General features: G+C 37.7%; 2 protein-coding genes across 2 annotated transcripts in view; both read right to left on the reverse strand.

The window, feature by feature from the left end:
• Window positions 1-537: 537 nt before the first annotated feature.
• Window positions 538-15,639, reverse strand: cyp27c1 (cytochrome P450, family 27, subfamily C, polypeptide 1). The gene is made up of 9 exons (XM_016266872.1): window positions 15,183-15,639; window positions 11,909-12,099; window positions 8,398-8,597; window positions 7,047-7,256; window positions 6,794-6,957; window positions 4,265-4,428; window positions 2,435-2,513; window positions 1,723-1,926; window positions 538-1,570 (listed from the first exon to the last, which is right to left on the reverse strand). Exons 1-9 carry the CDS (start codon window positions 15,474-15,476, stop codon window positions 1,454-1,456), a joined length of 1,623 nt encoding a protein of 540 aa, XP_016122358.1. The 5' UTR covers window positions 15,477-15,639; the 3' UTR covers window positions 538-1,453.
• Window positions 15,640-21,307: 5,668 nt separating this feature from the next.
• LOC107581348 (TFIIH basal transcription factor complex helicase XPB subunit-like) overlaps window positions 21,308-23,922 on the reverse strand; it is a 22,506-nt gene continuing 19,891 nt past the window's right edge. The window contains 4 exon segments of the mRNA XM_016266873.1: window positions 21,308-21,784; window positions 22,515-22,664; window positions 22,792-22,910; window positions 23,054-23,171. Of these exon segments, the coding sequence (XP_016122359.1) occupies window positions 21,647-21,784; window positions 22,515-22,664; window positions 22,792-22,910; window positions 23,054-23,171 (525 nt within the window). The 3' untranslated portion in view covers window positions 21,308-21,646.

Raw genomic sequence — 23,922 nt, forward strand, 5'->3', positions numbered from 1 at the left:
CAGCGTCAAGTTCTAGCCAATCAAGAGAATGTAGTTCGCTTCCTCTTGACCAATCAGAACATGGAATTCTTGCTAAATAACTCCCAGGCACATCTCCTCACTCTACAGCATGTATTAAACATGTAATTCGCTTGGTTATTTGTAATTTAGATAATTCAGTCTATGCCGCTAATGGCAAACGAGGGAATTATAATGGACTCTTTTAGAATATATGTTAATTGTTTGACCGCCTTCATTTTATTCATCAAACCATCCTGCCATCTGGTGGATAAAGGTAAGGACTACATAGAGATGGATAATGCATTTACTGTTACGTTATTTCTGAAGTCATGCATCATCTGTCTGTCAAAGTTTATGTACATGAAATTTAAAAATCACAATTATGAGGGCAATGTTACAAATTGAATTTTATTGCAAAGTTTCTGAGAGGCCATTTTTCATTCATTTTCACGTGGTTCAGGTAAGTGTGACAGACTATTATGATTTTTTTTTTTAGTGTTTAAATAGAGTTTAAACAGAACAAATGAACACAGCAGGTCTTCAAAGTGTAGTTTATTCGTACAAAATTCAGTAACGTAGGCATTTCCACACTTCCTAATTTCATACAATGCATTAAGTTCACAACCCTCAAAAACAACATTTATTTCATCCCAAAAATAGTTCATTTCCACCAGTTCCCATTATCCATTTGTTGCCTAGAAGGCTAGTGCACAAAAAAAAAAAGAGGCACAATTTTGCATTTCGCCTTAAAATGTTTTCCACTAAAGAGGAACCAACAGAAAATCCTCGCTCTTGAATAACAAATTAGATAATAATAGCCGGACATTGCTGTGATTTAAGGTGTTTTCCTTACACGGTATTTATATTAATATTAGTGTCCACAGGACAAGATTTTAGCACAGTCTTCTTAAGTAGCTTTGTAGTTGTATTAGGATTTACTCATTCGTGTTTGCTTTAGGAATTTTCTGCTTGTAAGCTAAAAGTCATTAAGCTTACATAAGTACCATGTTAAATAAATAATGAGCTTAGTGCTAAAGCTAATTTAATAGTAAAACATCTATATACAAGGTCTTCTTGACCATATTTCATGCTATTTTTTAAGGCTGAGCAAAATGAAAAAGCTACAAGAGAAAATTACAGACAGTATGATGTAAATTAATTCTGTAAATGAATAATATAATACAATTTTTAAAAAGCAATTCTTGAAGTAATTCGTATTGATTCGACTATATGAAATAGTGCCTGTTCTAAACGTTTTTAAAATAGCTATATTCACACAAGAGCACTATTAAAACAGTCTTAGAGGCACTTCACACATAAATAAAAGCAACATTCTTCGCTGGATAAAAGCTGGAGGAGGCACTATATTACACAAAAACACTAACAGTCTTTGGACTCCAAGAAGCACAGTATGAATTATGGTTTAAATTCACACACAGTGTGTAATGGCAGATTACTTTCGGTCCACAAATCTAAGGTTGATAGGTGCTCCCGGACAGAGCAGGCCATGAGTCTTAGCACACACATCAGCGGTCTGGGGAGACACCTCAATGTGGAACTTCTGCAGGAGCTGTGATGGAGAAGAACATCAATACACCATTAGACAAGGGAATTAGAGTTCACATTCAAGTAATATCGGTCTTTATTACAACAATCTGCTTAATAATAGCACCACTACGGTTTGGATCTTTTGAATTTTGAGACACATATATAAACGAGCACCTGTGTAAGAGCCAGATGCATCTCCAGCTCGGCTATTCTCCTCCCGACGCAGCTGCGGATGCCGTAGCCAAACGGGATGGAGCCGAAGTTATCGACACGGTCAGAGGCATCCTTGCGAATCCAACGATCTGGACAGAACTCTCCGGGACGGGGGAAGTTCTCTTCATCCATAGAGGTGGAGTAATGACACAGAGCCAGCTGAGTCTGCGAACACAGGAAGTTGGGAGATTTTTCAATAAAAACAATAGCTACTATGTTTAGTTATTAGTTATTGATTTAATAGTTGTTGAAAGTTTGTGTTTTTATCATTATAATTTTAATTATTAAATCATATTAATATAAATTATTTTGTTGCTTCACATTATTTTGTAAATAATAAAAATGCCCCCCTCGAAATTTCCAGAGGCATCCTAGTGGGTTGAGAACCACTGATTGAAGTTATTCCCTTATTGCGTAACAATTGTTTTCTTTTAAAGTCTTTTAAATCTTTTTAACAAATTAATGCTGTGACAATACAAGTCAGCTGTGTTTTTTTTTCTAGCACACTTTATCTACGTATATCCAGGTCAAGGTAATTAAATCTAGAACTGCAGGAAAGAAAGGCATGAAACCATGCTTCTACTCGGGGGCAGGTTTTGACACTTGTTTATGAGACAAGCATTTAAAAATGTGCTTTTGCATACACATACAGTCACATGATATATGTTCTTACCCCTTTAGGAATGAAATAACCTCCGACGATCAGATCCTCCTGTGTAACGCGTCCATTTCCAGGCAGAACAGGGAAAAGCCTGCATGCGTTAGAGAGACGGAGGGAAGTGTTTATACTGTTTGATTTTTGAATGATCACTGTATTTCTGTCCTAAACTCAATAAACTTTGCAATAAATAATGAGTGGTGGGCAGAGCTTACCTTAGAGTCTCTTTAACAAGCCCTCTAATAAGGGGCAAATGAGCAACATCCTCTCCGGTTGGGACACGCCCACCCAGCACTCGGTCTACTTCCTCAAAAATGTCCTGCTGTATTATGGGATGTCTTGCCAGAAGGTATGTGCTCCATGACAGTGTGAAAGAGGTCTGTAGAGGGGCAGAGAGAAGAACATTTGATGACTTATTAGAGATTAGTAACATGATCTACACTAATTCCTCTGCTTGGTGCAAAATTAAAGATATGGGGAATAATACTTGATATAGTTAAGCAATATCATAAAAGCATGTGTTGTTTTTCTGAAATATGACGCATATGTGATATTGATTTATACCACAGTATTTTCCAGTGAAAATAGGTCTAAACAAGGCCACAGCAGTGTTTCATTACTGAATGAATGAGCCATTTTGAACGAGTCAGTTGAATGAATGATTCAATGACTCACTCATTAAGACACTGTTTCGTTTTTTTCTCATCCTGTCATATTTCTTTATTCAGAATTTTATATTTAAACATTAATCTCATAAAACTATTATGGAATTGCAATGTAAATGCATTCATACCACCTCTGAGCTGCATTAAACAGTACATCTAGAGGTGTAAATACATCTAAATGCCACTTTAAATGCAGTTTCTGTGCCATTTTGGAGGCGCAAAAATGAATTTTGTTAATGCTGATTTAATTTGATTGGTACCAGCAATTACAATAATTAGGACATAGTGTCACGATGTCTAATTATTCTAATTGAATTTACTGATAAATTTAAGAATCTGACATAAAATAACTTATGAAGGTAAAAAAAACATGCCCCTGTAAATCAAATTAAAAGGACAAATAATGGAAAATATCATTTCTGTCACCGCTCTACTATATTTTGCAGTTTTGCATAAGACGTTCCATTACATAACCACTGATTCACTCCCATGGACTGATTCTCCCAAACCTGTCCATCCCCCAATGCCGCTTTTTCAGCCTCCTTTCAAAGATTGCCCAGCCAACATCATTCACTCTCCCCATTGTTAGGCCATCTCTCTCCACCCCTTCATCCTGTAATGAACCACCTGCCATGCTTCTCTCCATTCATCATTACTTTTATCTCAGATAAAACTGGGCCTAAAACGGCTGCTGTCATGTGTGTTCAGCTTCAGTGATCACAATGTTCACCTTTTTCTTTTTGGGTGACTAATTCCTTTTTGGAGCAAGAACCCAAAACAGGCACCTTGCCAAAAGGAAAGCAAGACAAAGAGACAGACAGGCGGAGAGGGAAAGATTACATGACCGGCTTTGGCTCACGATGGCTAATGTGATCATACGGCTGAAAGAAAAAGAGAGGGAAAGATCAAATAGAAGAGGATGCCAACTGACACATCAGTGAAAGGGGAGAGTCTTGGCAGGTCTTGTTTATTGTGGGTGAGATGTATGGAGAGAGGTCAGCGTTAGGTACAATTAAATATTACATTCAGAATGTAAAATGTGTATTGCAGCAACACTAGGCATTGTGCAGATCTCTATGAATACTGTGCAATTTTAGAAAGACCACTGTATTTCTGTCATTAGCTCAATAAACTTTGCAATAACTAATGAGAATTTTTCAGAGTGGTGGGCGGAGCTTACCTGAGAGTCTCTTTGACAAGCCCTCTAATAAGGGGCAAATGAGCAACATCCTCTCCGGTTGGGACACGCCCACCCAGCACTCGGTCTACTTCCTCAAAAATGTCCTGCTGTATTATGGGATGTCTTGCCAGAAGGTATGTGCTCCATGACAGTGTGAAAGAGGTCTGTAGAGGGGCAGAGAGAAGAACATTTGATGACTTATTAGAGATTAGTAACATGATCTACACTAATTCCTCTGCTTGGTGCAAAATTAAAGATATGGGGAATAATACTTGATATAGTTAAGCAATATCATAAAAGCATGTGTTGTTTTTCTGAAATATGACGCATATGTGATATTGATTTATACCACAGTATTTTCCAGTGAAAATAGGTCTAAACAAGGCCACAGCAGTGTTTCATTACTGAATGAATGAGCCATTTTGAACGAGTCAGTTGAATGAATGATTCAATGACTCACTCATTAAGACACTGTTTCGTTTTTTTCTCATCCTTTCATATTTCTTTATTCAGAATTTTATATTTAAACATTAATCTCATAAAACTATTTATTATGGAATTGCAATGTAAATGCATTCATACCACCTCTGAGCTGCATTAAACAGTACATCTAGAGGTGTAAATACATCTAAATGCCACTTTAAATGCAGTTTCTGTGCCATTTTGGAGGCGCAAAAATGAATTTTGTTAATGCTGATTTAATTTGATTGGTACCAGCAATTACAATAATTAGGACATAGTGTCACGATGTCTAATTATTCTAATTGAATTTACTGATAAATTTAAGAATCTGACATAAAATAACTTATGAAGGTAAAAAAAACATGCCCCTGTAAATCAAATTAAAAGGACAAATAATGGAAAATATCATTTCTGTCACCGCTCTACTATATTTTGCAGTTTTGCATAAGACGTTCCATTACATAACCACTGATTCACTCCCATGGACTGATTCTCCCAAACCTGTCCATCCCCCAATGCCGCTTTTTCAGCCTCCTTTCAAAGATTGCCCAGCCAACATCATTCACTCTCCCCATTGTTAGGCCATCTCTCTCCACCCCTTCATCCTGTAATGAACCACCTGCCATGCTTCTCTCCATTCATCATTACTTTTATCTCAGATAAAACTGGGCCTAAAACGGCTGCTGTCATGTGTGTTCAGCTTCAGTGATCACAATGTTCACCTTTTTCTTTTTGGGTGACTAATTCCTTTTTGGAGCAAGAACCCAAAACAGGCACCTTGCCAAAAGGAAAGCAAGACAAAGAGACAGACAGGCGGAGAGGGAAAGATTACATGACCGGCTTTGGCTCACGATGGCTAATGTGATCATACGGCTGAAAGAAAAAGAGAGGGAAAGATCAAATAGAAGAGGATGCCAACTGACACATCAGTGAAAGGGGAGAGTCTTGGCAGGTCTTGTTTATTGTGGGTGAGATGTATGGAGAGAGGTCAGCGTTAGGTTAGGTGAACACAGCGTTCTCCATTGAGACCTCAGACACCCGTTACGATTTGACCATTTGAAAAGAGTTCACAGGATGAGAAAAAGACGCCTGAGATGCTGTCCCGATGAGAAGGTTCGTTTATCATCACCATTAGATGCAACCATTTCTCCAGCTGTCTCAATACACAATGTGTTCTGCTTTTTAAATCACCACACACGCATTCACTGCTTGGAGAGACTGCAGCATAACTTCAGTAAAGGCCAGATTAATTTGGGTTACTAGGTGTCTACCATTGAATTCATGCCAAATTACGAGTCATGAACCACAAGTTCAGAAGCTATAGGGCCTTTCGCACCGCGGGAACCTTTTCATAGTACCAGAACTAATTGTGGAACTACCCACTTTTTGGCATTTTCGCACTGCCAGAACTGGGTACGATTGTAGTACCGGATTGCTTTTTTCGAGAACCAAATTAGCTCCTACTTCGGAGCAGGGTCTAACCAGCACAACTGGTACTAATCGTGACGTAAGTAGACATTGATTGGCCAAATGCGTATGAAAACGCCCTCCCCCGCCATGATTTAAAACGCTGTGTAAACATACTGTAAACATTGTGTCAACTTATGTCGCAAGTATGGAGAACAGCGATAGATGGACGGATGCTGAAGTGCAGGCACTTGTAGCAAATGTAGCACTGCCAGTTGTCGTTGGAGATTCTTAGTCCTCCTTTGCATTCTTTCAATTGCTTTACGTATACGTCGACTTTCCATGTCCATTATTGTGAAACCGGCGAGACACAACAAAAACAGCTCCAATCACAGCGTCCTCCGTCCTCCATCCTCCTGTTGTTAATGTTGTTCTTCTTTGTTTCTGTTGTTGAACGCCGCGCACAAATGACGTCGCTGTCGACCGGCTTACGTCACTTCTTAGTACACACTGTCGGTGCGAATGCAACCCTTTAAATGGTACTGGGAAAAAGTTTGCGCAAAATCGTCCCAGTACTTTAGTACTGTACATTTAGTTCTGGAACTAAAGTGGTGCGAAAGGCCCTAATGACTTCCCAGCTGCTATTGGACCAGTTCTTACCGTATCCACACCCGCCAGAAGCATTTCTGTCATGTTTGCATAGATCTCTTCCAGATTCATCTCTCTGGTGACCAGCATGTGAGTCAGCAACCCTCCTTTAATCTCTTCGCCTTTCTCCATCTTCTTTTTGATCTCTGAAAGCCTCTTGTCCACATGGATCTGGCCTAAAACACACATTTATACAAACTTTTAACAAAAAGACCAACTTTCTCACAATGACACTGAACCCCACCACAGTTCCCTCTGCTCTTACTGAATTTGAAGAGGCCGTCCCATGAGCTGCAGAATTCCTCCCAGGGTTTAGGAATGATGGGGCGCAGCCATTTTGGAATGGCACCGGCGTACATGGTGGTCTTGAAAGAGCTGAACATGAGGTGCAGTGCAGCAATGTACTCCTGACTCATCTTAGGAATTACGTTTTCCAAGCAGCCCAGGCGAGTTTCATACAAAATGGTTGCAACACCTAGGAAAGAGTTTAACAATGTGTTTTTCATAACGTATTGCTTCACATGTATGGATTTACCATACTGAATCTCCCACAAATAATAGCAATTATTTGCTACGGTTTTCATGTGCTAATCTAAATCTTATCTGAATCTTTAATCCACTGTTCTATTAGGAGTAAAGTGAGATCCACAAATAATCACACTACAGAGGGTTTATCAGAAATTATGCTTTCAACTATATGTACATGTAAGAATTTAGTGGGCCGTTTTTTTGACATCAGCAAATGACAATTAAAAGATAATTAATATTCAAAAAATACTACAGATCTAATTCTACTGTATTTGTGAAAACACAAAAACTTAAACTGAGCTAATTAATGTCACTATTATCTTATGTAGAGCTAGTTAATAGCTAAAATTATGAATAATTTTAGTTCATTATTTAGTTAATTATATAGTTCATATCAATTATGAAGTCATAATTGATTAACTTTGCAACACTGACAGAATCTGAATCAGAATCAGCTTTATTGCCAGGTATGTTTACACATATGAGGAATTTTGCTTTTGTTTAAATTAAATCAACATTGAACTGAATTGAGCTGATCAATAGCACTATTGTCTTCTATAGAGTTAGCATAAATTCATGTTGTGTCATCATTGATTAACTTTGCAGCAATCAACACTAATCTGAATTGAGCTGATTATAGACTCTATTATCTTCTACAGAGTTACTTTTGTAGCTAAAATTGCAGTTGTTTCATCGCTGGTGAACTTTGCAGCATTGACGGTGTTATTAAACTAAACCAAATCAATATTGAATTGAATGAACTGAGCTGATTAATGAAACTAAACTGAAGTTGTTTCATCATTGATAAACATTTGCCAAAATTGTCACTTTTATTTTACTCTTTATTACTGTGATGCTGCTTTAAATTGAAAATGGTTTTGTATAAAGTGCTATATAAGTATGTAAAAAGGTGACAACAATTACTATATTAAAAAACAAATCTCCCCAAAAATTCCTTATCTGTCTGTGGAACATCTGTTTAATCCCCAACTCAGACTCCCTAAATAGCTGGATCAAATTTAATTTATACAAAGCCCTCCTATTCCTTTCTAATTTACCACAATAACGCACACTGCCCTCAGGCTCACCTTCCATGGCATATTTGAAGAACAGGTCATTGATGTTATGGACAGTCTGTCTGTCGTCCTGCTGGCTACGCAGTGTCTTCACTCTCTCCACCAGGTCGTCCACCACAGCGTTGACATCAGGGGAGAAAACAGCCACATCTTTTGGCCGCATAATCAGCTGGCGCAGAACACTACGCATCTTCAGCCATTCATCACCCTCGCTGGAAATAGAAAACATCATATATTTGTTATCAGAGACAGGAAAATTAAATATATATATATATATAATATTGGGATATTGAAGGTTCACATTACTAATTTGTCATTTACCTACTACCAATCAAGCATTTGTAAGATTTTGTAAAATATTTTTTTAAAGAAATCTCGAATTTTCACCAAGGCTGCAATTATATGATCAAAAAAAATATTATTACAATTTCAAATATAAATAACTGTTTTCTATTTTATTATATTTTAAAATGTAATTTATTCCTGTGATGCAAAGCTGATTTTTCAGGAGTCATTACTCCTTCAGAAATGATCAAATATGCCGAAAGCAGTTGTGCTGCTTATATTTTTGTGTAAACCCTGATGTTTTTTAGGACTCTTTGATGAAAGAACAGCATTTAATGGAAATAGAAATCAATTGTAATTGTAACAATTGATCGATTTAATGTGCCCTTCCCTTGCTGAATAAAAATATCAAAAATCTTACTTATTTTCTTACTTCATTTCCAGCGTTATCGTTGACATAATTGCAAAGATATTATTTAAACTGAACTAAGCTGGATGTTGACATCACTGAATTCAATGATGAACTGTCTTTAACTGAAAAATGAGTGTTTACTATTGTCATTTTGCATTATTGACACTATTTTCCTAATTAATACTGTTCAGTTGCTTTGTCACAATCTGTATTGTTAAAAGCGCTATATAAATAAAGGTGACTTGACTTGACTTGACTTGACTTATCTAAAACTACTTAACAACAGTGTACCATTTTAATCCAAAGAGACAAAACAAGTTACCAGCTTCGATTTTATCAATTAGACTACAGCACCCCTCAAGGAAGCACATCAGCATGTACTTACGCTGAGATGAGTCCAGTAGATCTTCCTCTCAAATCTCTGTACTCCTTCCAGGACTCCATGTTACCCCTCTGAGGAGTCGCACCTTCAGTCCTGAGAACATGTGCCACCATGTCTCTGTCAGAGATGGACACCACCAGCTGAGGTCCAAATCGAGATTTGAAGATCTTCCCATACTTCTGAGAATGCTCCAACTACAAAACGATTTGTAAACCTGATCAATGTGGATCTCAGAAATGCACTTGAACCATATAAATATAATTTACTTTTAATGGATTTGTTTTATTCTTGCTTTTGGCTAATCTGCATTAGAGTCATTTGTTTAGATGTTTCCTTCAAACTGTAAATGCTTTCTTGAAATAAGAATGGAAACAACATAACCGCGACAGCAATAAAATATATTTGCGCATATCACATCACTCATTTACTGAAAATATCTTGTCTCCCCAAAGACCATATGGCTCTTAGCCAACTGCTCAGTATTCATAGGAAGACATTTCCCAGTATGGATGGCCCATTTGCAAATACGGCCTTTACTGCGAGCTTGCCCACTTTCATCCCCCTTCTCAAGTCGTAAGTACTATTCATACTAAGACAACACAAAGGCACCGCTGTGTCTCCTCAGCTAGAAAAATCCTGCAAGACATTCCTCATCTTTCACAGCCCTTAGACAACTTTGTTGTATTCTTTTTAGTGTTTATTTTGTAATACTGGCGTTTGTTTGATTTTTGTACTATGATTTTTTTTTCTCATCCAGTATTTTGAGGAGACTGCCTCCGTTGCCTCAGAGGAAACGTCCTGTATATACTGTACATACCATATACATGCTGAAAAATGGTAACTTTAAAATGGTAACATCTACATTTTAACATCGAAGTCAAAAATATTATTTAATACTAAAATACATTCATTTATATGAACAAAACAAAATATTAGGGGTTAAATCAGGCCTCTTCAACACACCGAAGAATGCCTTGAGCCGAAACATTTGTGTTTTGTCCTATTGGTGATTAAAGTCACCATGAAATCAAAATTGAAAATTCTTATTTTTTAATGGAATACTGTAGTGTTTATTATGAATAATTTATCTGTGCACTTCTTTTTTTTTTTTTTATTTATGTGCTTTTGTAATTTTTAATCAAAAGCGTTTACCTCTCCTCCCCCTCAAAACGACTCATCTTCTCTTCCGGTCACAAGCTATGGCGCAAGGGCGACTGTAAATGCTTTCTTGAAATAAGAATGGAAACAACATAACCGCGACATATATAAAATATATTTGCGCATATCACATCACTCATTTACTGAAAATATCTTGTCTCCCCAAAGACCATATGGCTCTTAGCCAACTGCTCAGTATTCATAGGAAGACATTTCCCAGTATGGATGGCCCATTTGCAAATACGGCCTTTACTGCGAGCTTGCCCACTTTCATCCCCCTTCTCAAGTCGTAAGTACTATTCATACTAAGACAACACAAAGGCACCGCTGTGTCTCCTCAGCTAGAAAAATCCTGCAAGACATTCCTCATCTTTCACAGCCCTTAGACAACTTTGTTGCGCAACATAACTGTAACTGATCCTCAATATTAATATATACATGTAAACCAATGCCAGTCATCACTGGCCGTTTTAGATTAGTACTGGGGAGTTTTTGGCTCTGTTTCAGTGCATGAGTTAGAATTTGAATTCAACTGGTCATGTTCCACAGGATGTTGAATTGGAATGACATGAAGAGGAATTTCATGAATTGCAATTTGAAAGAAAATCAACATACAAATTAGGGTTTTCATCATTATTTCATTATAACACATAATTCCATTATTATTTACAACTGATTGTGCATATTTACTCTTTGATAGAATAATTTTTCATAACTGATTAAATATTTGTCTAGTATAAATGCAACTATACCCTTAGTACCTATTTGAGACCATGATCCGCAGTCATAAAAAATTGTATTCTTTTTAGTGTTTATTTTGTAATACTGGCGTTTGTTTGATTTTTGTACTATGATTTTTTTTTCTCATCCAGTATTTTGAGGAGACTGCCTCCGTTGCCTCAGAGGAAACGTCCTGTATATACTGTACATACCATATACATGCTGAAAAATGGTAACTTTAAAATGGTAACATCTACATTTTAACATCGAAGTCAAAAATATTATTTAATACTAAAATACATTCATTTATATGAACAAAACAAAATATTAGGGGTTAAATCAGGCCTCTTCAACACACCGAAGAATGCCTTGAGCCGAAACATTTGTGTTTTGTCCTATTGGTGATTAAAGTCACCATGAAATCAAAATTGAAAATTCTTATTTTTTAATAAACTACTTAACAACAGTGTACCATTTTAATCCAAAGAGACAAAACAAGTTACCAGCTTCGATTTTATCAATTAGACTACAGCACCCCTCAAGGAAGCACATCAGCATGTACTTACGCTGAGATGAGTCCAGTAGATCTTCCTCTCAAATCTCTGTACTCCTTCCAGGACTCCATGTTACCCCTCTGAGGAGTCGCACCTTCAGTCCTGAGAACATGTGCCACCATGTCTCTGTCAGAGATGGACACCACCAGCTGAGGTCCAAATCGAGATTTGAAGATCTTCCCATACTTCTGAGAATGCTCCAACTACAAAACGATTTGTAAACCTGATCAATGTGGATCTCAGAAATGCACTTGAACCATATAAATATAATTTACTTTTAATGGATTTGTTTTATTCTTGCTTTTGGCTAATCTGCATTAGAGTCATTTGTTTAGATGTTTCCTTCAAACTGTAAATGCTTTCTTGAAATAAGAATGGAAACAACATAACCGCGACAGCAATAAAATATATTTGCGCATATCACATCACTCATTTACTGAAAATATCTTGTCTCCCCAAAGACCATATGGCTCTTAGCCAACTGCTCAGTATTCATAGGAAGACATTTCCCAGTATGGATGGCCCATTTGCAAATACGGCCTTTACTGCGAGCTTGCCCACTTTCATCCCCCTTCTCAAGTCGTAAGTACTATTCATACTAAGACAACACAAAGGCACCGCTGTGTCTCCTCAGCTAGAAAAATCCTGCAAGACATTCCTCATCTTTCACAGCCCTTAGACAACTTTGTTGTATTCTTTTTAGTGTTTATTTTGTAATACTGGCGTTTGTTTGATTTTTGTACTATGATTTTTTTTTCTCATCCAGTATTTTGAGGAGACTGCCTCCGTTGCCTCAGAGGAAACGTCCTGTATATACTGTACATACCATATACATGCTGAAAAATGGTAACTTTAAAATGGTAACATCTACATTTTAACATCGAAGTCAAAAATATTATTTAATACTAAAATACATTCATTTATATGAACAAAACAAAATATTAGGGGTTAAATCAGGCCTCTTCAACACACCGAAGAATGCCTTGAGCCGAAACATTTGTGTTTTGTCCTATTGGTGATTAAAGTCACCATGAAATCAAAATTGAAAATTCTTATTTTTTAATGGAATACTGTAGTGTTTATTATGAATAATTTATCTGTGCACTTCTTTTTTTTTTTTTTATTCATGTGCTCTTGTAATTTTTAATCAAAAGCGTTTACCTCTCCTCCCCCTCAAAACGACTCATCTTCTCTTCCGGTCACAAGCTATGGCGCAAGGGCGTAGCTAGTGACGTGAGGGGTAAACGCAGGGATAAACAACGGGGAAAAGCTGAAGCTGATGCTTCACTTTATAGCACTGACACCAGTCATGAAGGAGTACGTTACCCCTAAACATTGAAAAGATATTAGGATATTACGACAACATTACTCTTAGGACATCGCAAACAAATTTTTTTCATGAATATGACTTAACCTGACAGAGGACGCGTTCAGTCATTCAGGCAGTCTCTCTCTCTCACGCTGTTTAGGCATGTTTTGTGCCGTTGATCGTCATCCTTAATAAATAAAACATTTATTCATGCTTGGGTGTTGGCGGTGAATCAAGTGGAGAGAAAACCCCCACCACTAACTGCAAACTGGCATTCAGATCGGCCTCCATTTTGTTAGCAACGCCCCAACTTCCAACGATCCAATCAATTCCCGAAGGATGAAATCAAGTCCCGCCCTCTCATTTCAGATGCCATTTCACTCGGATATACGTCACAGTAGAGAAGAAAAGACAATCGCAACTTCCGTTTCATGCCGACTTTAATGTAAAACAACATTAAAAAGTGTATAAATCACTCGTTTTTCTGAAGAAACATTGTCCAATAGCGACACCAGCAGGTAAAGTTACAGCAGGAGTCCGCATCTCTCTCGCCTCCCCTGAGCCCATTGAATTTTAATGGACTCTGTGCACAAGCGTAGCAATGAATTTCTGCTGTCGCCAGAAGTCGGGTCGGGATATGAGTTACCGGTTTACTTTCGCGTCGCTAAAAATGTCTGTATTTATTAGATGTCTTCGTGATCTGCCAAGATTTAGCAATGTCCATCGTATTGTTGATACCTGGTCCCCTCAAACTCTACATATCGAGTTATCTGCACAACTAGTTTAATCTAATGTGTTGTGCCGACAACTAGCGGCTCTCAGGAAACGACTATCAGATATAGCCTAACCACTTTGTTATGTCAAAATAATACTCGAAATGGCATGAAAACATGATCTCTGTGGGAGTTTTTAGCGAGTAATCAGCTTGGTAAAATTAAAAGTAAAACTCCAAGTCTGTGAATTTACCAAGCTTTGATGACCCTATGACTCGAAAAATTAAAAAGTAGCCTAGTTAAACATTAACTATTAAAAAGAATAGCTACACATAAGTTCCCAAATAAAATATATTGTTACTGCCTTGAGTTAGCTATTATTTTGGAATAAATGTAAAATGTTTGAAAACACTAACTTCATGAGATTCATACTTGGCTTTAATAGATGGAATATTGGTTACATTGTAAATGTAAACATATAAAATCGATTCCCCCCCCCCCCCCCCCCCCCCCACTTCTGTATTTATCAAAAATAAATATTTTATACCTACTTTTAAATTGCAAGTTTATTTAAAGTGACTGGGACATGAATTTACATTTGATTTAAAAAAAAAAAAGGAGACTTTGCCTCCTCATTTCGGAACACACCACTGCACTGTATATCAGCAATTGCATTCCTGTGCATTTATATCTGAGTCAAATCTCTGTCGGACAGCTGTCAATCTTTATAGCTGGCAATTCTTGAAGTGTTTGAATTGCATGCTATATCATTCGAATTTGATCCTTCGTGTAGACTGCGCCTGGGATAAAATAAGGTTTGTGACTGTCCCTCGCGATGGGGTGGAGACTGCACTCGCCGGTTTATGCAACTCCATAATAAGTAATCCAACACCTCACGTGTCCGCACAGCACATTACGTAGCCGAGTCTTGACTGTGCTCCAAACAAATAAATCTTTATTTACGTTAAAGTTCACGTTACATTTTATTTAACGTTTGTGCAACAACTGTCACTGGCCATTTCTGGCACGTATTTCTGCCAACTCGTAAAATAAAAAGTTACAGGAGGTAAAGTTTAGATAAAATTGAAATATGTTGCCTTTTTGTTAAATGAAACCATATGGATGAGTCTACATGACTGCGTCTGGGTCTTTTCCACTGAACGTGCATTGAAGGTGTAAACTGTGCACTTGAAGAAACACCATTGAAACGCAAACACAAAAAGTAACGCGTAACGGTGGTCCCATTTGACCGCTGCGGACTCACCTGGATCTCATGGATGCGGCTGAATCCATCCCGGTAGAAGAACTCAATGAGGTTCGCCATGGCGCTGGGTCCGGGCATCTCATGGAGGGTCTTCACTCTCGCCACCTTCTGCTCCTCAGCGACGGGGCGCACCATGTCCTCCTCCTTCAGATCCGCCTGACTGTGCGCCGCGATGTCCAGAGAGCCGCTCGCCGCGGACTTGTGCAGCCCGTGGGTTTGGAGGAGAAACTGCTTGCATGACTCCTGGAGCAGACTCTTGCGGGCCAGGTGCAGAATATTGCTTTGAAGAGCCATCTCAAAGACTGTATAACGTGCCACCAAGTTGAAATCAGGAGTGTCTTGTAGAAGTGGAGGTGTTCGCAGACTGGAGCGAATGCGCACTGATGCGTGGTGCGCAGCGGCTTTTTAAAGGTCCACGGGAGAGGTGCCGGATCAGCGAAGGGGATTGGACACTGGAGTTTGGCCCTGGCAGGAACAGAGTTCCTCACGCAGCCCCCACAAGGCAGTGGACGTCGATGAAAAGCTGAAGTGAAGGATTTTCTTTTATTATTATTACATTAATCGATTGTGGCTGGCAGCTCTTGAGTTGACCCGCATTCGACTCTTTAGTCCTCAAACCCTGAGATGTCAGAAATTAAATTACAGTCACAATTATAAAAAAGGAATTGTTTTAAGTCTCTTGAAAGCTTTACATTTAAGAATGTAGGCCTAGCCTAAAGCCGCGATCAAAAGACAGTCTATAAAGTCAAGGCTGTAACCTGGGACCAAAATAATTGTGATGTAATGGCGAAATTATGGCGAAAATAGTTTATGGAGATGATAGCCAATGACGGTCTTTTAGCCTAATATTTATATCATGAAACAATTGTCAAAAATTAAATAGGCTATTTATCATACGCTTTATCTAGCCTGCCTTCTTTGATCTGATTGGCCATCTCATTCATTTTGACATTGACAAGAGCTGTTAAAATGCAACCTTTTAAAACTTTCACTCTTAAAAATAAAGGTGCTTCACGATGCCATAGAAGAAGCTTTTTGTCTAAATGGTTCCATAAAGAACCTTTAACATCTGAAGAACCTTTCTGTTTCACAAAAGGTTCTTTGTGGCGAAAGAATTAAGGTTCTTCAGATTATAAAAAGGTAAGAAAGAGATGGTTCTTTAAAGAACCTTTGACTGAATGGTTCTTTGTGGAACCAAAAATGGTTCTTTTCTATGGCATCGCTGCGAAGAACCTTTTGAAGCACCTTTATTTTTAAGAGTGTTCTTGTCATCCTAACAACAAACAAAGCGGTGCATCATGCAAGGCAGCAGATATTATGACAGGATTCATAATACAGGATATCAGCAAATACTGAGGGGACAGTTTGGCTATAGGCTACTTCTAAATATTGAGGGGACTTGTCCCCCTCTGGTGGTGGGCCCTGTAAAAATAAGATTTGGATTTCGTATCCCTGCGTGACAGTGCATGTGTTTGTTATTTGGACATCGTAGAATAAAAATCTGTTGGCCAAGTTTCATGTCGCTGCATGAGTGCAAATGTATTTTTTAAAATTCATGTACTCTCAGAAAACAAAGCTGTCAAAAGGTAGGCTATATGTTACTTTTAAAGTAGGCCTACTAATATGCACTAATGTATCATTTAGGGGTAAATAAGGTACAAAGATGTACCTTTTAGCCCTACCTTACTGCCCTTTTTTCTGAGTGTCCCATCAGGCGCTTTGAATCAAGTGTGTAGTTTGCTCTGTCTTTTTTTTAATTGCTCAGCTCTGGGTAGGACACTCTTGGAAACCTTCCCACAAGCTTGTTTTTGAAGTCCTGGAAAAAAGGGGGATTCATCTTCTTAGAACAGCTTAGGTTGTACTGGGGCATACAGCAGGAATATTCACCCTAAATGTTGGTTCTCATACTCATCTACATACTGATCCCCATCCTCCTCCTCCTCTTTTTCTTGTAAAACCTGTTACACAACATGTATTGTTCCTTTCCTTTTATTGCAAACTGCATAATCTAAATACCTAATTTCTTAAGTGTTCTCAGCATATGTTAAATGCTCTGTTAGTGTATTTACAAAGCAACTTAAGACTGTATGAAAAGACTCACAGAGTCCCGCTGTTTGAGGCCTCTTGTATTTAGACCCTCTTTTTTAATAACAAGAGAAAATCAAGCTCAGAATGTTTATGCCAGATTCTCATCGTAAGAATTAAATACGAATCGCTGATTCAATTTATGCTTCAGAAAATAACTTTTGTGTTCCATTGCCTGCCTCGATTTAAATCTTTCTTTATCCTTCATATTAAACTATTGATCACTTTAACTACACATGCAAACACACAGAAGGAAAGCCCACTGATTATCCTTTCTAGAGAATTTACATGCTTGCTTGGTATCAAAACCGCTGTCTTCGAGCCAAGCGGATCTATAGTTACTTAAAGGGATAGTTCACCCAAAAATGAAAATTTGATGTTTATCTGCTTACCCCCAGGGCATCCAAGATGTAGGTGACTTTGTTTCTTTAGTAGAACACAAATTATGATTTTTAACTCCAGCCGTGGCAGTCTATCAGTCGTATAATGCATGGCAATGGTAACAAAATCGATGAGAGTAAAAAGAACATGCACAGACAAGTTCAAATTAAACCCTGCGGCTCGTAACGACACAGTGATGTCCTAAGACATGAAACGATCGGTTTGTGCCAGAAACCGAACAGTATTTATATCATATTTTCCTAATTTCTTAAGTGTTCTCAGCATATGTTAAATGCTCTGTTAGCGTATTTACGAAGCAACTTAAGACTGTATGAAAAGACTCACAGAGTCCCGCTGTTTGAGGCCTCTTGTATTTAGACCCTCTTTTTTAATAACAAGAGAAAATCAAGCTCAGAATGTTTATGCCAGATTCTCATCCTAAGAATTAAATACGAATCACTGATTCAATTTATGCTTCAGAAAATAACTTTTGTGTTCCATTGCCTGCCTCGATTTAAATCTTTCTTTATCCTTCATATTAAACTATTGATCACTTTAACTACACATGCAAACACACAGCAGGAAAGCCCACTGATTATCCTTTCTAGAGAATTTACATTGTTGCTTGGTATCAAAACCGCTGTCTCCGAGCCAAGCGGATCTATAGTTACTTAAAGGGATAGTTCACCCAAAAATGAAAATTTTATGTTTATCTGCTTACCCCCATGTGAGGTGTGTATGCGCTCTGGCGAAGGCCTCGGGTAAAGCGGTTCAATGGGCACAACAACGATCTGGCACAAGTCACAGAGAGACTAAACAGGGAAGGAAATACAATGAAGTGGAGCTGGTAAAGCAAATGAACTAATAACAAGGTGACAAAGGGCAGAACCAAGACATGAGACCAACAGAAGAGCACATGACAAACAGCAACAAACACAAGTCGAGAGAGCACATGGCAGCTTAACTCAATCTTCAGCCGTGTGCTCAAACGAAACCAACAGAGTCAAGAGAAGTGTACTCGGCACAGATGTCAGGATCCTGCACTAACACCAGAAATTGCATTTACAAAATACAAAATTATGTTTTAAAATTATGATCTCTACATTGACATAGCTGCTGCTAATTAAATGAAATCATGCAACCAAGATCATTTCAAGGAATCTTCTTACCACTAGATGCTTTTTATTGTCATGATTTTATACGTCACGCATTGTTTACACAGTGCACAGTCATTGTAAGTACAACAGCTAATCAAAATGGTACTTACTTGCGCTTATCCGGATTGTTCAAACCGACTTAAAACTAAAAGATTACTTTCTCTCGCGCGAACTCATTCGGGAGTGGTGACTTTCCACGTATTCCAAACTTCTGAGCCTGCTCGCCTGAAGTTATGGTTGATTGCTCTTCGGCTGGATATCAACACACCCATTAACGTAAACTACGCCAGAGCGCGTACACACCTCACGCACCGGATGCCGTGTGCGCGCTCAAAGCAGTTGGACATAGTGCGGTATTAGAGGTAAAATATGATATAAATACTGTTCGGTTTCTTGCACAAACCGATCGTTTCGTGTCGCAGGGTTTAATTTGGATTTGTCTATGCATGTTTTTTTTTTACTCTCATAGATTTTGTTACCATTGCCATGCATTATACGACTGATAGACTGTAACGGCTGGAGTTAAAAATCATCATTTGTGTTCTACTGAAGAAATTTTTGGGTGAACTATCCCTTTAAAAGGGAAAAGCCCCAAACACTACCATCTCAGAAGTCTCACATTTGTCAACACAATTGTGTAAGATTGCTTTGCCTTTGTGTTCTTTTACCAGTGTTTGGCACTCACAGGTGCATGAGGCTTTTTACCACACTTAATTAATCATATTAATAATCACAATCCTCTAATCCTTTAATCTCCATTCATTGTTTTATTGTGTAGCTGATTTTATTGTTAGATGCACGTGCAAAGAGCAGAAAGGACTCGGGTAAAGCGGTTCAATGGGCACAACAACGATCTGGCACAAGTCACAGAGAGACTAAACAGGGAAGGAAATGCAATGAAGTGGAGCTGGTAAAGCAAATGAACTAATAACAAGGTGACAAAGGGCAGAACCAAGACATGAGACCAACAGAAGAGCACATGACAAACAGCAACAAACACAAGTAGAGAGCACATGGCAGCTTAACTCAATCTTCAGCCGTGTGCTCAAACGAAACCAACAGAGTCAAGAGAAGTGTACTCGGCACAGATGTCAGGATCCTGCACTAACACCTGAAATTGCATTTACAAAATACAAAATTATGTTTTAAAATTATGATCTCTACATTGACATAGCTGCTGCTAATTAAATGAAATCATGCAACCAAGATCATTTAAAGGAATCTTCTTACCACTAGATGCTTTTTATTGTCATGATTTTATGTAAAATATATAAATATACAGTAGTCAAAAGTTTGTAATAATTAAGATTTTTTTTATGTATTTGAAAGAAATATCTTATATGCTTATAAAAATTAATACATATTAATATTCAATTGATAATATTAATTCTATAATATTAATGATGATGATAATAATACAGCCGTTATGTATTATGATAATAATAAGAGTCATTATTACAGCACCAAATCAGCATTTTAGAATAATTTATGAAGAATCATGTGGCACTGAAGACTGTAATGAGAGTAATGACGCTGAAAATTCACAGAAAACATTTACATTTAAAAATAAAAATCTGTTATTTTAAATTGTAATTTTCCCATATAGTTTTTACTATATTTTTGATTAAATAAATGCAGCCTTGGCCTCTTTGATGAATTGAAAGTTCAAAAAGAACAGCATTTATTTGTAGTAGAAATTTCTGTAACATCATAAATGTCTTTACTGTCACTTTGGATCAATTTAGTGCAACCTTGCTAAATAAAAGTAAATTTTTCTTTCTGTCTTTTTAAAATGAATCAATTAGATGTTGTGACCATTTCTTCTGTGTACCTTCAGCAGGTATGTCAATAATCCTAAAGTGTGACAATTTTTTAAAATTCCAGCTAATCCATCAATAAATGTGAACTCATAAATTCTATAACAATTATGAATGAGGGGCTGGACTCTGCTTTGTCTACCGGGAAAGCCGATCTGGTGATCCACAGCGCGAAGTTGATGTATTTCCTCAGCAACCAGCACGGATCAGCTCCAGGCATGACGAAGCGGATATCGTCCTCTTTTGGAAGGCCAACCAAAGAAGTTTCGCTTTCACAACGAAACACACAGCACCTTCACGACATGGCGGCGGCAACAATAATACTACAGCGAGAATAAAAGTTACGCCTTCTTTCTTTGCGTGAACATTTGGGCGGCGTTATGCAAATCTTCCCACATTGTGACGTAGACATGTGGGGGCGTGTTAGAACGAGACGTTTTAGGTAGGCATGGCTGACTCTTAACTTTTATAAAGAATATCTCTTTGGATTTGAGACTTTAGTCTTTGCAACTTTACAGATCTTCTTTATGCACCAAGAGCTTGTAACAGTCCAAAGAGAAAGGAAAAATTGAAATCGCATCATATGACCCCTTTAATAAATAAAAATTAACCAAGATTAATAAATACTGTTCATTGACAATAAGATACCTAATGCACTAATAGAATCTTATTAGATACCAAAGTACATTTTATTCGCTAAAAGTTTACCAGTAAATTTAAAAAACAGGCTCTGTTTTGGCTTTTGCATACTGTACAAATTCCTTCCTTCAATTTCCATTCAGTTTCTCACAACAAATTCAAAGAAATCATTCTTATAATAACAAACATCCTGTTTGCAATACTATACATATTAGATTTTTTAATCTTTCTGAAATTACAGGAGTTTTGCTTCTTTCTCAGTCTTTAAATTGGTCTGTCTGAGACAAGCAGCCATGAAGTGTCTTTTATTATGATGCTGGGCGTCCCAGGAAGTGGCCTGGTCTCTCCAGATGCTGTGAATACATCAGCCGTGCCATGAGTGTGTTCACTTGCGGAAGCGTTTAAACAGAGGATGGACATTCTTGCCAGCTAAAGACTTGCCACTGCGGGACGTCTGGTATTCCATGTAGACGGTATCGTCTGCACCAGACATGGAGCTCATAGTTCCCATTCGGCGAGAAAACTATAGAAATGGTTCAAAAGTGAAAAAAAAAAAAACCACAATCCTTACTGACACATTAAGCAGGTTAACATAAATCATCTTGACGCAAATACAGATTTAACCCTTGAATGTACGTCAATGCTCTAAACAATAAGCAGAAAAGATGATAGGCCATATGGATCAAGAGCTAAAAGTGCTTGGCCTGTTCTCAGTTGACCTGAACATTTGATTTTCTCACTTAGTCATTCTAAAGCTTCTGGCTTTTTCTCTTTTGTTGGATAAAAAAGGAGAAATATTGAATAAAGTTGTCTTTTATAGATAATATACTAAATGGAATGGAGACTGAGGCTGTTAAGATCAAAAACATAAAATGAATTAATATGACTCTAAGGGCCAGATTTACTAAACAGGGCAAATTAGCATTAGAGCGCAATTCCATAAAAAAACGCAGATGGGAGGGGAAAATTCTTTGGGTGATTTACTGACAAGGTGCACATATTTCTTGTGTCTGCGTTGTAGAGTTTTCCATAATGACCAGCACAGCATGACCACATTGCTAAATATCTGCTTTAATGTTCCACAGAAGAAAGAAAGTAAATGACAAATGTTTCATTTTTGGGTGACCATTCTTTTAAATCCGAGCAGAGAGCAGTGTTTGTCATTTCTGTGGTTAATGATCCAGATCAAAACAGCACCTTACACCCAGCAAACAAATGAGGAGGCAGAGAGGAACAAAAACAAGTGGAGATACCTGTGGCTTCCCTCCCACGTCTCCCATCACCACTTCCTCTTCTGCGTCAAGATCTGATGCTGCCAGAACTTTGTGCAAGAGCTGCTGCTGTTCCTCACGAGAGGAAAACATCAAGTCTTCCTCCTCCATCCCAGCCAATTTTGTGATCACCTAAAAAGAAATGAAAAGAATGAGATGTGACAGACTGAGACTCATTATTATTACTATCCAGTCTGGCCACATTTCCAATCAGCATAATCAAATTCAGGTGTTTGCAGGTCAAATATGATCTTGAAACCTTGAAACTGTATCCCTGGTCCACTAGGAAGCGCTGTCTCTTGGTGGAATAAGCCATTTCCTGTGTGTCCTGAGAGACGAGCGAGTAAAAGTAAGCATTGTATTCTTCCGCAACCATACCTGTGCAGAAAAGACATGACAGGTCAGTTTTAGTTTGAAATCTTGTCGGATAATCAGATCATTAAAAATTCATCCAAAAATATTCAATTGCAATTCCTTCAAGGGTTGTTATAGAGTCATGTTGACTTCCAATAGCCTGTTACCTTTCTTGGCTCGCAGCACTCTGCCCAGTCTCTGAGCTTCCTGACGGCGAGAACCGCCGTGAGACGAGATCTGGATTAGCACGTTTGCCTCTGGCAGGTCAAATGAAGTATCTCCAACCTGACAGAAGAAGAAAACGAGAAGACAGAATAAGAATGGAAGACGATAGCCTTCCCAATGCTCCAGTAATCAACAAGCAAACCAGCAAAATAGCTCAGTAAAAGTCAAAATGCCTAAATATTTAATGTGAAATCAGACAAACGGAACAAATATGAGAAAACTAGGGCCAAAAACGTAAGATAGACATGGTTGTGTTGCATTTCAACATCTAACACACTGTAAAATACAATTTGAAGCCATTCAGTTAGTTTAGTAATATAATAGTATACACTGTTAATTTCCTGGAGTTAAAACTAAAGTTTTATCACTAAATGTAGTTTAAAACGAATTTTGTTGATGTTGTATACAGGACGGAATGCTGTTTCAGCTAATATTTTATAGCAGGATAAGGCAAAGGCATTTCATGAAGATAAAAAGATGCAAATGAACCTATTTAAAAAGCAAATAAATAAATATGGTATTCTTTGTAGTTGTAGTTTTTGGTTTTCAAAGGCTTTTTTAGATATCCACAATTACATTATTATTTAAAAAATGTATGTCTCGATTACATACCGTCTTTTCTCACCCCTACCTGCAGCCGTTTCCTATGCAGCTGCTCTTATCTTATTTGAATAGCCTGACTTTTGAGGACAATTGTATCAGCACACGTGCATCACGTTTCTCATCAAATCATTTCTAAACATTTGCATTAAGGTACAATGTAAAGTTAAAGGTGTCATATGATGCGATTTAAATTTTTCCTTTCTCTTTG

Source organism: Sinocyclocheilus grahami, unplaced genomic scaffold, assembly GCF_001515645.1.
Source record: "Sinocyclocheilus grahami isolate Dianchi unplaced genomic scaffold, SAMN03320097.WGS_v1.1 scaffold34.1, whole genome shotgun sequence".
In the NCBI taxonomy this organism is placed as follows: domain Eukaryota; kingdom Metazoa; phylum Chordata; class Actinopteri; order Cypriniformes; family Cyprinidae; genus Sinocyclocheilus; species Sinocyclocheilus grahami.